Here is a 16478-nt window from a genome sequence, read left to right as displayed (position 1 = left end):
AGGCGCTCAAAATGACGCCACGCGCATGCGCAAAAACGTCAAAAAATGGCACGCGCAGACGTGCCATTGCTAGTTACGTTTGCTTCTGGATGCGAACAGGACTCCAGAACGGATCCTGTTCGTATCCAGAGGTACCACTGTATGCAGAAATGCAAGGGGGGCATGTATAAAACTAACACAAAACCCTTTTATAAAAATATAAATAAAGGGGGAGAAAGCCCCCAGAAGAGCTTAGTGAGATTTGAGCATGCTGTGGGGGCACAGAATGCTGGTTGGCTCTTTGGAGGAATGGAAGGGAATGAGTGGAAACCTGAACAAGAGCATTTCACACTGCAACACTTTTTAACAATAGTGGTGCAACAATAAAACTGCTAGCACATTTGCAAAGCTGAGCAGCGTCCAGTATGGTTTCAAATAGGATGGGGGACCACGTGTTGTGATTCCAGCATTGCAGGGGATTGGACTAAACGACCCTCAGGGTCCCTTCCAACTCTACAATTCTATGATACATATATATATTCTGTCATGGTCATTTATATTGCTATGTGACAGGTTTTTCATCTGTCTCAATTGTTTTTCCTCTTCTTCGGGTTCTCTGGTGTTCCTGTATTTTTGTTTTGGGATTTCCTTCCTTGAAAAATCAATAAAAATCAAGTTTAAAAAAATGTCTTGTGGATATAAACCAGGCAGGTTAGCCTGCACAAATTCAACCAGATTTAAAATTGTCTTCGGGATCACCTTTGGGAAATGAAAAAATTAATTTCTAAGATGCTGGTGCAACAGCAACAGCAAGTTCAACTAACATAGTCAATGACAACTTTTAACACAGGCTCAGGGTTTTAAGAAAGGAACCCTGAACATGTAGAATGTCTGCACTCCAACCCCCTCCTCAGAACCAGACAGCTTCTTGAGTGTTTACCATCATAACTGCTATTCCAGACAGATTAGTTTCCAAGACAACAAGATCTGAACCTTGGATTTACAGCGAGGGAGAACTGAGATACATGCATATATCTAGCTCCCTTATCATCTAAATTCAACAGACACAAGAACAGACCCAAGCCTGTCAGCCAGCCTTCAGAGAATCGCCCATAGAACCAATTTAACTGCTGGCTGCATTTTTTCTTCTTTTTGCATTGATGTTTTTAAGGCTTTTATGTTCTCTCAGATATATATGTAGGCAAAAAACTGTTGACCAAACATTGCTAGAAAACTAATTTTAAAGAAACATGATTATGCATATCTGTTTACGAGACTCTTTCCAAAACAGTGTAAGTCACCTGACCTTAGCAAAAACAGCCTTGATCTCAGCAAACAGTCAAACCAGTGAGGACTGTGGACAGCCTAGTAACAGACAAGAGAAAAACCCTGGAGGGTGAGTTTCAAACTGTCAAGATATGTAACTGAAGATTATACTAAGAACTGGGTTTATTCAGTGCTTAGGCCTGAGGGGTTCAGAGCCATAAATGAACTACTCTAAACCCCCAAAGTTATCCAATAGAAAACTGCAATCTCAAGACAAGCCACTAGTTTTACACTAGAAGTTACTTATGTTGCCGAAATTTCCTTTAAGAAGCTATAGTTCTTGACCTCCCATGAAGAAAGACAACATCAAAATTATCTTAGTGGATAACTTTAGCTTCATGGCTGTCCTTCCCCTTAACACAGTACATTCAAACTTAAGGCAAAATTAGAGGGAGTATGTGAGAAGGAAGGGTATTATCCCAGCACAATGCCTGTCTTGTGCTGCTTGCTTGCATTGTTTCAGGCTTCAGAGCAAATGAAAAAGCACAAGCCTAAAAGGTATCCTCATCTCTTGTTTCAACCCTAGAGGCACAATTTCCTTCAGCTTCCTTCTCTCCCTCAGTGTTGATACCAACTTGCTTGCACTTAGAACATAGCAAGCTTTTCTGGTACAAAGTTGGCGAAAGGGCCACTAGCTTCGTACCACACCAGCTTCTTGGAGTTCTACGCTCAAATAGGGCATTAAGAGCAGAAGCAGAAGGGCAGGCGAGGGATGGCCAGTTCCAGCTTTGCCAGAGGTAGCAGAATCAGTCAGGAAAACAAGGCCGCTGACCAGAGTAATTGGAGAGTCCTTTATTACAGATCAGGCAGATTAAAAAGGCAGACAGTAAGGACTATGTAAACCAGAAGACTGAAACAAAAATGTACCCATTTAACCGTTTCAAAAACCATGTACGGAAAGAAGCTGAAGGAAAACACCCGAGAAGAGGCAGGTGTGCCGCCGTTCCCAGTCTGCGCTGTGCTGGTGGAGCCATTTCTCTTGCTGGTCTCCTGCTAAAGAGGAATGTTGACAGCATGCCATCTCATTCTGCTGGTACTTAATGGGACAGGCTGGCATGGATCAGAGGCACCATCACGACGAACCAGAAGCTGCTGGATGAAAAGTGACTCATGGTCAATGGTGACAGAAATGCTATGCCATGGAATGGCAGGAAGTTGCTGTTTCTGCAGTTACAAGAAAGATAACAGTGGGCCCCACCAAATTCCTGCTTGGCTTTGCAGACACTAGGGCTGCTGGACTGACTGATACAAGTGAAGGACAACATCTAGGTGTTCATCAGAATTTAGTAAGACCCCACCATTTTCAGTGGCAAGGCATGGTTTCCAGTCCTAAAGCTTCAGCAAGGTCAAATCAGGAGGATTTCCCATCCATCACGTAGTAGCGATACATCAATCCCAAGACTATGGCTCCCAAAACAGGGATCAGCCAAGCTGTCCAGAAACTGAGGAAAAAGACAAGAGGGGGTTATAAAGTTACATTTATGTTAAATGCGCTTAAAACAGGAGAATTCTTTTCTAGAATCTTTTTCTGTCATAGTTCTGTGAGCAAAGTCTTAACAATTCTATCCATTCATTTATAGGTATAGATAAAAACCTAAGGCAGTTCATTCCTGCCCAATAAGTATGGTTGCTTCAGAACTTTCCACTAGTTTCAGCCTGCATGTGGCTACCAGTTAAATACATTATCATGGCTGAGTAAGGAATCTCATACAACACAGGATCAGCAAAGATGGCACAAGATTAGGAACTGGCCTCAGTCAAAGGTGGGTAGATTTATCTCATTTACAGATATGTAAAAATAAATATTTATAGGACTAATTTAGATGGTCATTCCACAGATCATAGTATGTAACAACAAAGCCTAGAATGATGCATGATTAAGATGCTGGTGCAGGAGGCTGATCCATACAAATGTTGAGGCACCATAGATCTATTTAGAAACCAGGCTGACTTAGAGAAAGCTTGTTTGTTTACTCTGTTGGCAGAGCAGAATACCATACCTTGATTCTTTCGAGGGAGACTTGTTTGGAACCTGAGAAGACAAAACAAACACACATTTTGTGTACATTTTATAAAACATGCAAGCTGAAATTATAGGCTACGAAATGGTCTGGTTCACATGTCATGGCAACCTATGGGTTATGGCTTGCTATGAATATTTAGCATGGCCTGGCTGGACAAATAAACCACCAGGCTTGACTTAGGGTCCCCCCCCCCTTTCTAAACAAACCACATGCCTCAGTTTGCATGTAACGCCAAGCCTTCTGGTTTGTTTGTTTCTGTGCTAGCCAGGTTGGAGTAAATTGGGAGTGATTAAGCAGCCTGCACCAGCTTTCTGCTTATTTACAATATACCATGGTTTATTGTTTACTGTGACATATGACCAGTCCAATTTGAGCAAAGGTGGATAATAGCATTGAGATGACTTTGGAAGAGGGAACAAATGGGAGGATTGTTTTTTGGATCTTCATTCTCTGCCGTGGTTCTTCACATATTCATTTACTCTCTCAACATGTTCCATTCTTCCCAACAACTATGTCTGGGCACACATTTAGTTTTTCTTCAGTCCCTCTTCCATGTTCTAGAAGTACTTGGGCACTTTTCATAGGGAAGCTCTTCAGGCATCCCCAACCTTCGGCCCTCCAGATGTTTTGGGCTACAATTCTGATTATCCCTGACCACTGGTCCTGTTAGCTAGGCATCATGGGAGTTGTAGGCCAAAACATCTGGAGGGCCGAAGGTTGGGGATGCCTGTCTTAGACAATCACTGTTTGCCAGTTGCTGTGTGTTCCTTTGCTTTCTTCTTTGCTGCTGTGATCAATAAGGTTCCTCTCCATGACTACAAGGCTCAGTCACCAAGCAGAGACTTCCCATAACAATACAAGCCATATGTTGTGCTGCTTTTTTGCCTTTGCTTGTTGGCCTGAATTTTGAGTTCCCCACTGTTCACCATCCAGACATGTCTTAACAGCAACTCTATGTCAAGCACACAGCTTGGTGTCCTTAAGACACATTCCACATACTGGCTTAGCCTCACACCCAGCAGCCACACATGGACTCTTCATTACAAGCACAACACTTGGCCTCAATTCAAAATGAGACATCATGAAAAGCCAGTCTGAGCAATTGCCTCTCCATGCAATGGAGGAAGTTACAAAAAGGTGCCTTTGCCTTTAAGATGTGAATAGTTCCCTTATTGCAAAGCTGCAAATGCCAAGTGACAGCAGCATCATTGTGAAAAGGGCTGTCTAAAGCAGTGCTGTTCACCGGCCAAATCTCCTAGCCAAGCGTGAAGAGAAGCCAATTGTTAAACATGCACATAACTCCTTAATGAGATTCCATTTAACACTCCCAGTGCCAGCGCCAGCCCTAAGCCTTCCTTTGGCACCCATCCCATGTGTCTCCAATCTGTCGCTTGAGCTCTGAGCAGCAATGCTAAAGGGTGCTTGCTGGAATAATATAACTTCTTTGCTTTACCAAGTTCAGGTAGCCTTTCTGTGCACCCAATGCAAGCAGCTTGACCACAAAAAGTGGCTGCCATTCTCTCTTGTACCTCATGTTTGGCAGATCCAGGACAGGAGACCTCTTTGCTTCTTGTAGCAAAGATAAGAAACTGGGATGGGGCAAAAAAGCCCAGGGGAGAGGAGAATCTTATCCCAACTCCCCTTGGAGGATGCAGGCACAAGCCAAGAGGGATTGTATGGCAAGAAGTGACTATCAAATACTTGTTCTTAATTTATTTATAATTTGTATTCAACTTTAGAAAACCATATGTATTTACAAAGAAAAGTTAAGAAAAAATAAAGAAATTGCAAGTATTACATTAAAAATAATGGTATATATTATGTCATCTCTTATAAATATTTTGGATCATGTCAAGACTGTGCCTTGTTATACCTATCTTCAATAAACATTGCCCAATTCTGTCTGAACTTATTAAGTTTCTACAGAAACAGAACCTTGTTTTTAACTTGTTAAAATTACGATGGCCTGTGGCAGTGCAAATAAATATACTGACCATGAAAAATGTTGTGAGTCTAAGACACCAAGCACAGAAGCAATTTGCTTGCAGTATTGTACTATGTGGTAGGTTATATGACTGCTGTTTGTTTCTACATGCAAAGGTTATTGAAAAAGGGAAGGCTACAAGAAGACTGGGAGAATTCTCTCTCTCTCTCTCTCTCTCTCTCTCTCTCACACACACACACACACACACACACACACACACACACACACTCAGTATTACAGCATACAGCAACCAACTGTGCTAGCTAGGAATGATGTGGGTTGTAGTCCAAAATATCTAGAGGACATCAGAATGGGGAAGGCTGAAAAACAGAATATCAGAGCAGATATCAAAGATGGAAGTACTACTGCCAGAACAAGGAATTTTTACCTGCCTCTAGGAGTTGCCCTACTTCTGTTGATCAAAGAGATTGTTCAATACAGAAATTATGGATGGCTACTTTCAGGGGGACTGTATGACAAAGAGTCTTCCCATCATTTCCCCCCTATAAAATAGCCCAACATAAAGTGGAAAAAGAGATGTCCAAGAGAAATCCAGTAATCTGCATTCAACCTACAGATTAAGCAATGCTATATTTCAGAGGTAGCGGCAATAAGACAGTTGCATTTGTGGTGAAAAGCTAAGAACCTTGTGGAAAGTTGAGAAGAGATGCTAAGAGACTTAAGGACCAACAACACTGAGCTGAATTCCACAGGCTGAGACATGAAGCTGGAAGGACAATGCCCGTCTGAGGTGCCCCTGTAAGTCAGAGAGGTCTGCTTTGGAAACCAAGAAAAGCCTTTAGCAAACAGAAACTTGCCGCACCACCAAAGAAACCCAATCCATGAGCGGGAAGGGTGCTGTTCCAGTAAGGGCAATTTAGAAATAGCCACATTTTTTGGTGGCTACTCATGACAGACAATGACATCAGCAGAGAGAGAGACAGCACAAACAGAGAAGTCTTAAGAAGAGATCCAAGTCTATATCAAGTCAATCCAATCAAAGGCTTTCTGTGAAGAAAGCACTATAGCCCTCAGTATTGAAGGCTCTCTCCAATGGATCCCTGTTGCGATTCTAAAAGCCCCCTCTCTTTACCCCAATCAGCTCTCTCCCTCCACTTCACCATATTCCTAGTCTGCCCATTTTGTATGAGCTGATTTCTTGTGGGCCGTCTATCTCTTTTTGTTCCCTTCTCCTCACACCAAGCCACCTCCTGCCATGCCACTATTGCAGGGGGGGGGGAGGTAAAGGACCCCTGGATGGTTAAGTCTAGTCAAAGGCAACTATGGGGTGTGGCACTCATCTTGCTTCACACTAAGAGAGCCACCGTTTCCCACAGACAGCTTTCCGGGTCACGTGGCCAGCATGACTAAACGGCTTCTGGCGCAACAGGACACCGTGACAAGTGCCAGAGTGCATGAAAATGCTGTTTACCTGCCCACCGTAGCAGTACCTATTTATCTATTCACACTGGTATGCTTTTGAGCACAGCATACTTTTGAGGATAGCATACTTTTGAGTGGATGGCGCTGTGGTCTAAACCACTGAGCCTCTTTAGCTTGCCAATCAAAAGTTCAGTGGTTTGAACCTGCTCAAGGGGGTGAGCTCCCAGTGCTCTGTCCCAGCTCCTGCAAATGCCACTATCTATGCCTGGATCAAACTCCCACTCTCTATAGCTATGAAGGCCCTTCCTCCATGTCTCCTTACCACTGGAAGAGGCAATGCCTGCATTGGCCCCCAGGTGAAGGGACCATTTTCCTTCTTTAGCCGTGATAATTTTATTTATTTTTTAAAAAGGAAAAAGCAGGACTAAACACTAAACACATTGAGTTTTCCCCTACAGAAGATATCATTAGCTTTTGAGACTCACACAAGTTGCTTTTGCTGAGCAAACAAAAGCAACCCCTTTGGTTAGGCCTGGCAGAGGAAGAAAAGACACAAAACAGGCTCAAAGGCTTGAGGAGCAGAGGGGGGAGGGGGTACCTCAAGTTCTGCAGAGGCAACGGAGACAGAAAACACAGGGGCCATTTAAATATGACATATATGCAAAGGACTAGCACTCATTTGTTGGCTCTGCTACAAAAGGACCATGGTCTCCTATGTAAACAGTCCAGAAAATTATGATGCGAACCATGCCATCAGGATCCTGAAAGGGGAAAACAGGACTCCCTTTCAGGGCAAGTAAAGTGTAGGTGGGGGAATCAGTGTAAAGGCAGAGGACCAGAAACATCATCAGCTTCTTCCTCAGTGTCTAAACCCTTCTTTTAGTAATTGATTCAAGTAAGCCATTAACAATGCAGAGCAGACAGAAGTCATTTCCAAAAAATAGGGTATGCCTGGGCACATTTCTTCAGATGGGCCAACCAGGGCTTTGCTCCAGGGATAGGGCTGAGGCCACCCACAGTACTCCATGCCTCTCCTCAGAAAAAAAAAAACTTCACTTGTCAGAAAGGAGTGACACCTAGACAAGATTTAAGTGGGACTCATTTTTTCTTTCTTTGCAATGTTCCTGCCACAAAAGTTTGTCTGGCATTCTTCTTATGAAAAAAAGTACAAACATGTTTGCATGCCTGTAGAATTTTGTTTTTTTCCTGTTCCCCCCCCCCTTTCAAAATGGGGACCTATACGTAGAAAACCCAGTAACTGTCATGTTGGTTTGCATCAAACTGCAGTAACCAAACTAGCCACGCTCATCTAGCTAACACACACACCACATATTTCCTTGTGCACCAGTCACTCTGAAACTTTAAATCTGGGTGGTTCTATAAATGAAACTACTGCAATGTGTTTTTATGTTTGTAGGAAAAACATTGTGAAGACTCTTTTTCTCGCCCAGGTATCATAAATCACAGAAAGGTATTGACTTTACAGCTTCCCAAGACACTAACACAACACATGAAGGACAGGGAGTGGGTGTTTCCCATATAAAGTCATTTCCAACTCTGGACCAAGAAGCAAGGCAGCAGAGAAGCTACTTAGGTCTTCTGTGAATAACCTGAGGTTGCTCCCTGGTGGCAGAGGGGCACATCTCTGGGCAAAGTGTAGCACAGAATCAAATGTTTAAGTTCTCAGGACAAATTCAACAAGTTGTTGGCTAGGACCTCATGCTCACCCCAAGCCTTTGTTGACACAAGTCAGGGAGCATGATGAGAGAGAGACGATAATACACAGAATGGGCTTCGGGTTAGGTAGGAGAAATGTTATAATCCTTTCATCGTAAATGATTCAACTGCTGGACACCACACAGTGGGACTTGGGCAACCCACAATAACTGTGTTTACATAGCCAGCGGATGGCTTCCACTGCTCCTCTCCAATCGTGGGAACTGCTGTTCAATGACAGGCTCAGAATTCTCCAAACAACTGCAACACAGAGTTTGCCAGGTCAGCTCCCGGGTAGACTTGCTGGGAAGGGGCTGCTCAGATATTCCGATGTGTTCCATACCTAGAGTGCTTTCAGCCCCACCCACTCAACCAGCTACAATTGAAAGCTGTTGTGTGCAGAACAAGGAAATCCTCTCTCCTCCAGCAAAGGTAAACAGTCCTGAAACCCAGGACCTTTAACCCAGAACTGAATATCTTGTGAGGGAAGTAAGAAGAGCCCTGCAGCTACTGCTGGATCAGGCTGAAGGGGGCCCAGCAGACTCTTTCCTACAGTGGCCAACCATATGTCCCATCAAGAAGTTCCCAAGGGAGGGCAAGGGAGTTGGTAGCCCAGAGGGACTAAGCACCAGGCCTTTTGCACCAGGCCCCAAATCTTCTGCTTCCTTCAGTCATTTAATAAACTTAACACACACACTGCCCAGAGACACCTACACATATAAATTAGCATATGAACATTTTCATTCCACATCCTTTAAAGACCTAACAACAACCCTCGTAAGACCAACAATCCATTCTTATTCCACTTCCCCGGCAACTTGTACTCTGAGGGATATCACCTCTGAACACAGATAGGCATTGATCTGCCTGTACAGTGCTACAGACAATTTTATAGTCAAGTTTGAAGGCAGCATGGCACAGAACCACTGCGGAAGGAGAGTTCTTCATTGAACTGAAGCCCCAAGGCAGAAAGAGAGGACGTGAGCGGCAGAACACACGACCTGCAGCCACAACACCAGTGGCCTTGGGCTCTCTAGAGCAGTGTTACCCAACCTTGGGCCTCCAGCTGTTTTTGAACTACAATTCCCATCATCCCTGACCACTGGTCTTGCTAGCTAGGGATGATGGGAGTTGTAGTCCAAAAACAGCTGGAGGCCCAAGGTTGGGAAACACTGCTCTAGAGGAAAAGGCCCACGGACAGCACCCCCATCCCCACTCTGACCAATTAAGGGCAGAAACCAACCAAACACTCCTAGTGCAACAGGGCAGCTCTCATTGCAGCACCCTATGTTCAGCTGTTTTACCACTGCTGAAGTCAAAGTGAGGTGAGCTCTGCTCACTGAGGAGTAGGTGCATTCTACTAATACAACATGCCCATTCTCACTGCACCTTTTCTAGTGCCCCAAAACCTTTTCCATGCTAGAATAAAGGGAGGTAGGGGAGATCACCAGGATAGTGACTTACCTTGGAGGCATTAGGATTACGGTCACACTGTTGAGAGAAGAAAAGAGAAAGAAGAGAAAGTATGTTAAGCTCCTGGGGAAAAAATTCTTTCTGGCGTGCAAGAAAGAGCCCAAGCCCCCTGAGGTACCTGGCATCCTTCACTTCTCACTCCCAGAAATGAACTGGGAGCAAAGTTCTTATTTAATAAAACCAGGACATTAGAGCTGCCTTGCCAACCTGGTACTCTCTAGTTGTTTTGGATGACAACTCCCACCAGCCCCAGCTTGCATGGTCATACTTTCTACTCCAACACAGTTGTGCTGGCTGGGGCTTAAGGGAGTTGTAGTCCAAAACTGGAGGGCAGGAGGCGAGCAAAGGCTGAGTTCAAGTCATTTGAGAGCACATGCTGCTACATTAATCAGCTCCCCCACCCAAACCCACAAAAGAGGCAAAGAATAGTTTGTGCCTCACCTTCTCTCTGGAGCTCCACAGCCTCTACCCAAAGGTGGATATTCTTATTAAATAAAAGCTACAAACATTCCCAATTCCCCCCCCCCCATACTAGGACCTCACCGGATGAACCTCTCCTATAAGGTACTGGTCAAGCATCTCTCGGGCATCCATAGAGTGGCCAACGTCTTCAAAGTTCTCAGTGGCATCTTTACCAGCTTGTTCAAGCAGAACCTCCTCTCCACCTGGATGCTGCAAAGAACAACAACATAGGAACTATGAAAAAGAAAAGCAGTAAGAAAAACACACCAGCTTCTCTTCCTCAGCATATACACAACTGACAACCCAAGGCATGTCCCACTGAACTCAGTGGGAATAATATCCAAGTAGACATGCAAAGGATTGCACTCAGTTGAATCCTATACTTATCTAATCAGAAGTAAGTCCTTATGAATTCAATGGGACTTGCTCTCAGGTAAGTGTAGTTGGATTGCAGCCTTAATGTCCCATCTCCACTATGGGAAGCCTCAAGAATTCCATCCAGTTTCCTTAAACATGCTTGAAAAATTAAGGCCCTGGCCATCCAAGAAACCGGAAGCCTAGTAGTGGCAAGCAAGAGGTCCACGGATTTTACTCCTTCTATCCATGGTCAGGAAATGCATTAATGTTGGTCCCTTAAACACACATCAGGTGCCTGGAGATTTACAGTACTGTATTTGTATTTTAATCATGTGCAGCCTTGAGTATTCTTTGATATAAATGTAAGATAAAATAATAAAAGAAAACAAATGCAATGTTTTTCAGCACCACTTAAGACCCATCTGATTTTTTTAAACTGTACCTCTGATATTAACAGCCATTTTTCCACCCAAGGACACCCATCTGCTCTGGTCCAGAACAACTGTGGGAACCACCAGGTTGGCAAAGGGTGAGCTAAAGAGTGGGATGCAGGGTTGCCAGGATGAGCGAAGCTAGAATCGCTATGATTACTACGGTGCTTTCTGGTTCCACAGATGCAAGGAATGAGCACATGTTTTACATGCAAAAAGTCCCAGGTTCAATCCCTGCTGGCATCTTTGGTTAAAACATAAACCCTTTACCTGATCCCAACATGTACAGTGGCAGGCCGGAAGAGAGCATTCTCTAGGACAGCCCCATAGCTATTGAATTCCCTCCTCACATAGATGTGTCTGCCTTCATTATACAGCTTTTGTCATTGTTGAAAATGTACCTCTTTATCCAGGCCTTCAACATCTGATTATCTGTCTGTCTGTCTGTCTGTCTGCATTTGTACTCAAATTGATATTTCGTCTTTTATCACTTGTGTGTATATTTGTCTCCCTGGGCACCCTTAGAAGGAAGATATATAAATTCAATAAATAAATGTTTTAGGGCCCACCCTATACTTCTGATTCAAAGTTGTTTTTAACTATATTTTACATTGCTGCAACCCATCCTGGGACCGTATGGTGAAGAGCAGGTAAGAAATCTAAATAATAGCAATAATAGTGAACAGATACTTGCAGCTGGAATAAAAAGTGTGAGGCTAGGTGGTCAATTGCCTGATGTGCTAAAAGGAGAAGCTTCCTACACTATCTGCGTTTTACTTCCAATAGTTTGGACTCCTGCCACCTCTCCCTTGGGTTGTAGATGCCACTGACTTTTGGCAGAGCAGGAGCCACATATACAGCATCTCAGGTCAGAGAGTACAATGCAGTCAAAACATGCCCAGGCACACCTTCAATGTGCTAGAAGGATCCCTGGGGTGGATTTTGCTCCCAGGGTAAAAAAAAGAAGAAGAAGCCTCCAAGGGAGAGGCAGGGGGCAGAGGTGATGAGAGTAATCTCTGATTGACGTCATCAGCTTCCCCCTTTGGCAGCTCACATTTCTCCCCAGAATGACACAAGAGGTGTGGACACTGAAGGCCTTAGAAATGGACAACAAGCGAAAAGGGCTTGATTTAAGCCACCAGCAACTGACTTCTTTCCTTTGTCTTTATGAACTGCAAAGTTAAGGATGGGCATGGAAAGAAGTTAAGCAAAGCTTATTTGAGAATGGATAGTATTCAGCCCAAACTAAGCTCTCAGGTATTGAATCTGGTTTCCATACTACCAGAGAGAAGGACAGAGAAGAAAAATACAAAGGTAGCTTTTGAATTAGGCTAGTGTGTGTCATGCTGCCTTAAGTTCTTGGTATCTTCTGGTTTTAAGTTTCTCCTTAAAGAACAGTTTTGGCGTTCCATGTCACTTAGAAAAGCTGGATCAGTAAGATAGATGATCTGATATACAGTCAGTTTGAGAAGTTGAATTCATCCACAGCCAAAAGGCCATTTACATCCAGAAAATTTTTCTCCAAGTGATCAAGAAGACAGTAGAGAACAGAATGCCAAAACAAGTTGGATGCCCAGCAAAGATGCCCCCAGCCTAGGCAAGAATAGGAACCCAAAGCTCTTTGCCGGAGCTAATGCTATTCAGACGTTGATTTTTAAATCTTCCAAAGTCTCATAGCAACTTGCATTTAGAGCAGGAGACATAGTGAGGGCCCAGAATTTGGCACACAAGAGAAGGGGCACAGAAGCAAGCATTCCTGTGCATCCTCCCTTGAAATACATTATGGGTACCCAGCTGGTGTTCACATGCAGCTTCTGAGCTACCCAGGAATTCAATTCCTAGCTTTCTGGAGCTCCAGGTCTCCCTCATTCCAATGTGCTTCTATCACATGAAAGTCTAATGTCTCATTCTTTAATATGTAATCTTTGCTGCAACATTACTAAACAGAATTGGATTTATGTAATCCCTGCTGCAATTGGCAGGCTTCAAGGACTAAATCAGCATCTGGCCCGTTGACCGACAAGCTGCTGGAGCCCCAGGAGCAGAACACAATTATCTCTTTGCAAAGAGGCCTCCTCTGCTTTACGCAACAAGCCTGTGGTAGCACTTCAGGCTGAACCACAATCTCACTCATGTATCATGCAGCAAGAAAGCACAAAGAGTTTCAGGTTGAAGAACGTTGCAGTACAATCGCTAAAATAGGCAGAAAGATCAATAAGTGGTCCTCCAAGACTACAGCAATTTTCAAGCAGTCCATGGGGGAAGATGTTTGGGAATTACTGAACTAACTAGGAGTCTGAAAGGTACTATCTACAGCTTCAACATAAGACCCACAGAAAGCACTTCTCTTTCCTTGTGAGCTCATCCATCCTTTCAAAACAGTAAAAGAGGCCTTGGTTAAACTCACACACAGGCACACAAGTGTAAAACACACAGCGGGGTCTTCTCAGTGGCGGCCTCAATCCATTAGACTACATTATCAAAGAAGCCAAAGCATGTAAGTAGCTAGTAATTGGCCTAAAGGCATTTTATATTAGGACAAACCTATGAGGCTCTTTTGTAAATTTACGATGTTTTCATGAAATTTCCTTTTATCTCTGTGATTACCTATAGATTTTTTTAAAATGAAGCACTAATTACTTTAATATAGTTTTATGTTGCTTTTATGTAGTGATTGTTAACTGCTCTGGATAGGCAATAAAAAGAGGTCTAGAAACTTAAGTGAAATAAACAGTAATTTAGACCACCCACAGTCCTCAGTCTCCAGACTACTTTTTTGCAGATGGTATTGCAATCTAGATCTGATTCAGACTATGGTGTGGATGTGCATTTACCAGAAGCTTAAGACTTTTTCTTGTCTTGTCTTAAAACACTGTGGACTGCTGGGAAGGGGAAAGAGGAAAGTGATCATGTGTGTCTGTGCACACACAATTCCACCCCCAACCCTCTTAATCAGTACTTCTGGGAAGTAAACAGCAACTTCAAAGTCACTGAGTAGCCAGAATTGGGAATTAGCTCATAAGCAGTTGAGGAATTAATCAGACTTAAGACAATATTATATGTTAGATACCAGGCACTGAAATATGGATATTTCCAATACAGTGGCCACTTCCTGCAAAACTTACCTTGCTTTTTAAAATACTGGCATCTATTAGGTATTTTGGAAAATGGTTTGTCTGGTTGCTATGCATTTGGAAACCTCTTAAAACACTGTAACCAAATTTTGCAAAATGGTTCCTGAGATCAAGGATGTGTCTTTTATCTTTGTTTGGGTACAATGGGAAGCCATTTGAAATCAAGATGGCACACTGAACTAGACCTTTCAAAACTGCACTGATGTTTTGATTTCTTAGAATTCCTGAGCAATTCCAGGTACAAGGCTGCTAGCAGTTAATAACTATTTCTATAAACATTTTAGTGTTCCAAATAGTTGAAAATCCTTTTCATATAAATGTTCACATCAACCCTGTGAGATCCTAAATCTTAATAGAGGCTGCAACATAAGATATGTTCACACAGAGGGTTAGCGGAATTTTGCAAACCCTTAACAAGCATTTGCTCCTATCCTGTTCTCATTTAGAGGAGTCAATAAGCAGTTGTGTGTGCCTACAAAGCTGCCAAGTGGTCAATCCACTGGGTCCACTAGCCTGGTACTGTCTACTTCAAGGGGAGGGGAAACTTGCAGCCTTCTAGATATTTTTGGACTGCCAGTGTGAAATAGTTGTCAGTGTGTTGAACTAGGTCATGGGAAACCAGGGTTCAAATTTTCACTTGGCTATGAAGCTCCCTGGGTGACATTGGGCGATTCACTCAGCCTAACCTACCTCACAGGGGTGTTGCAATAAAGAAGTGAATCAATGAGTTCCTATTATACCAGGCCACTGGGATAATTAGGTCATTAGGGTTGATGGGAGTTGGGAGCCTGAAAATACTTATAGGGCCTCAGATAATTTCCTGCCCTCCCCTTTATCTAAAGTGACATGCAGTGGGTCTCCAAGGCTTTTCCTAGCCCTTACCCCCTCACATTGGCCATCCAACATCTCAGGCAAGAATGTAAAGGTAAAGGGACCCCTGACCATTAGGTCCAGTCGTGGCCGACTCTGGGGTTGCAGCGCTCATCTCGCTTTATTGGCCAAGGGAGCCGGCGTACAGCTTCCAGGTCATGTGGCCAGCATGACTAAGCCACTTCTGGCGAACCAGAGCAGTGCACAGAAACACAGTTTGCCTTCCCGCCAGAGTGGTATCTATTTATCTACTTGCACTTTGATGTGCTTTCAAACTGCTAGGTGGGCAGGAGCAGGGACCGAGCAACGGGAGCTCACCCCATCACGGGGATTCGAACCGCCGACCTTCTGATCGGCAAGTCCTAGGCTCTGTGGTTTAACCCACAGTGCCACCTGAGTCCCTTTAAAGAGTGTACCACCCTTTAAACTGGAGATGCTGCGGACTGAATCTGCATGCCTCCTACATGCAAAGCATTTGTTTTACCCCCCTTCCCATGTGGGTCCTCCAATTGACTCTGGCTGACTAGATTTACTCTCTGTGTATTGCTACTTTTTATGTATACAGTTTTAACATTTTCAAGGATAACTTAGGAAACTCAGCCCACTGAAGTTGTGGGGAGGGGGTGAACCTGCCCACAGTCTTAGAAGGAAGACAGGAGATGCTATGGCAAAGCAACGCCCTGTGTCTGTCAGGAGGTGGAAGAAGGTAGCCTGGACTTTATGACGTTGTGTTCTGTCTTTCCCAATCTACAGGCTGCTTGCTGTTGAAAGTCCAGGAGGCTGGAAGAGGCTCCGTCGGGGGCCTAGCCATCCGAACCATCACCACCCCGCATGTTTAGCCTGCAGACTAGCCTTTTCCAGCCCCCTCACCCCGTCCGGCAGAGGCCAGCTGGGGTCTCCCCTTTCGGCCCCTCCAGGCCTGCTTGGGGCCTTCATGACCTCAGCAAGGCCCCGCATCTCCCTCCTTGCTCCCAGGAAGTCCCTGGGCGGGAATGGATCCACCAACAAGCCCCCGCTCCCGTATCGCGGAAAACAGCCCCCTCCTGAGAGTGGGGGCCTCATTTGCATAAATTTGCATAGCCACCTCGCTGAGGAAGCGGGTTACGTCATAGACGCGCCCGCTGATGACCAGCCAGGTCTCCTTGTCGGTGTTTCTCTTCGCCACTTCGTCCAGGGTGAAGACCGGCCTTCTTTCGCGCGTCTCCGGCGCGTCCCCGCCGCTACCGTGCTCCTTCATCGACCCCATTCAGACTCGCCCGCCTCGACCGAAGGGATTCTTGGGCTTCCGCGGCCGCCGTACCTTAGGCCACTCCCACTCACCAGCCAGGTGGAGAGGCGG

The 16478-nt window shown here is 44.4% G+C and overlaps 1 protein-coding gene and 1 long non-coding RNA gene across 5 annotated transcripts; both read right to left on the bottom strand.

The window, feature by feature from the left end:
- Window positions 1-2082: 2082 nt before the first annotated feature.
- On the bottom strand, window positions 2083-16385 carry CYB5B (cytochrome b5 type B; the record flags this gene model as incomplete). 4 transcript variants are annotated; one of them, XR_014010087.1, is made up of 6 exons in its annotated part: window positions 2083-2394; window positions 2604-2747; window positions 3306-3337; window positions 9877-9903; window positions 10429-10557; window positions 16010-16162. XR_014010087.1 is itself a non-coding variant. In XM_081201839.1 (5 exons), the coding sequence occupies 5 exons, from the start codon at window positions 16383-16385 to the stop codon at window positions 2657-2659; spliced, it is 441 nt and encodes a 146-aa protein (XP_081057965.1). In that variant the 3' UTR covers window positions 2083-2656. The 4 variants fall into 4 exon arrangements, 3 of the variants coding, with proteins under 3 accessions (XP_081057965.1, XP_081057966.1, XP_081057964.1); XM_081201839.1 differs by lacking the exon at window positions 16010-16162 and adding an exon at window positions 16224-16385 and having other exon boundaries at window positions 2083-2747; XM_081201840.1 differs by lacking the exons at window positions 2604-2747; window positions 16010-16162 and adding an exon at window positions 16224-16385.
- LOC308591250 lies at window positions 7913-9866 on the bottom strand. Its single transcript, XR_014010091.1, has 2 exons — window positions 9586-9866; window positions 7913-9441 (listed from the first exon to the last, which is right to left on the bottom strand). It is a non-coding gene; the product is annotated as an uncharacterized lncRNA (long non-coding RNA).
- Window positions 16386-16478: the final 93 nt, after the last annotated feature.

Source organism: Podarcis bocagei (genome assembly GCF_964188305.1).
Source record: "Podarcis bocagei genome assembly, chromosome: 7".
Lineage (NCBI taxonomy): Eukaryota > Metazoa > Chordata > Lepidosauria > Squamata > Lacertidae > Podarcis > Podarcis bocagei.
Note: the sequence above shows the minus strand (reverse complement) of the source record. Positions and strands in the feature narration are given on the sequence as shown.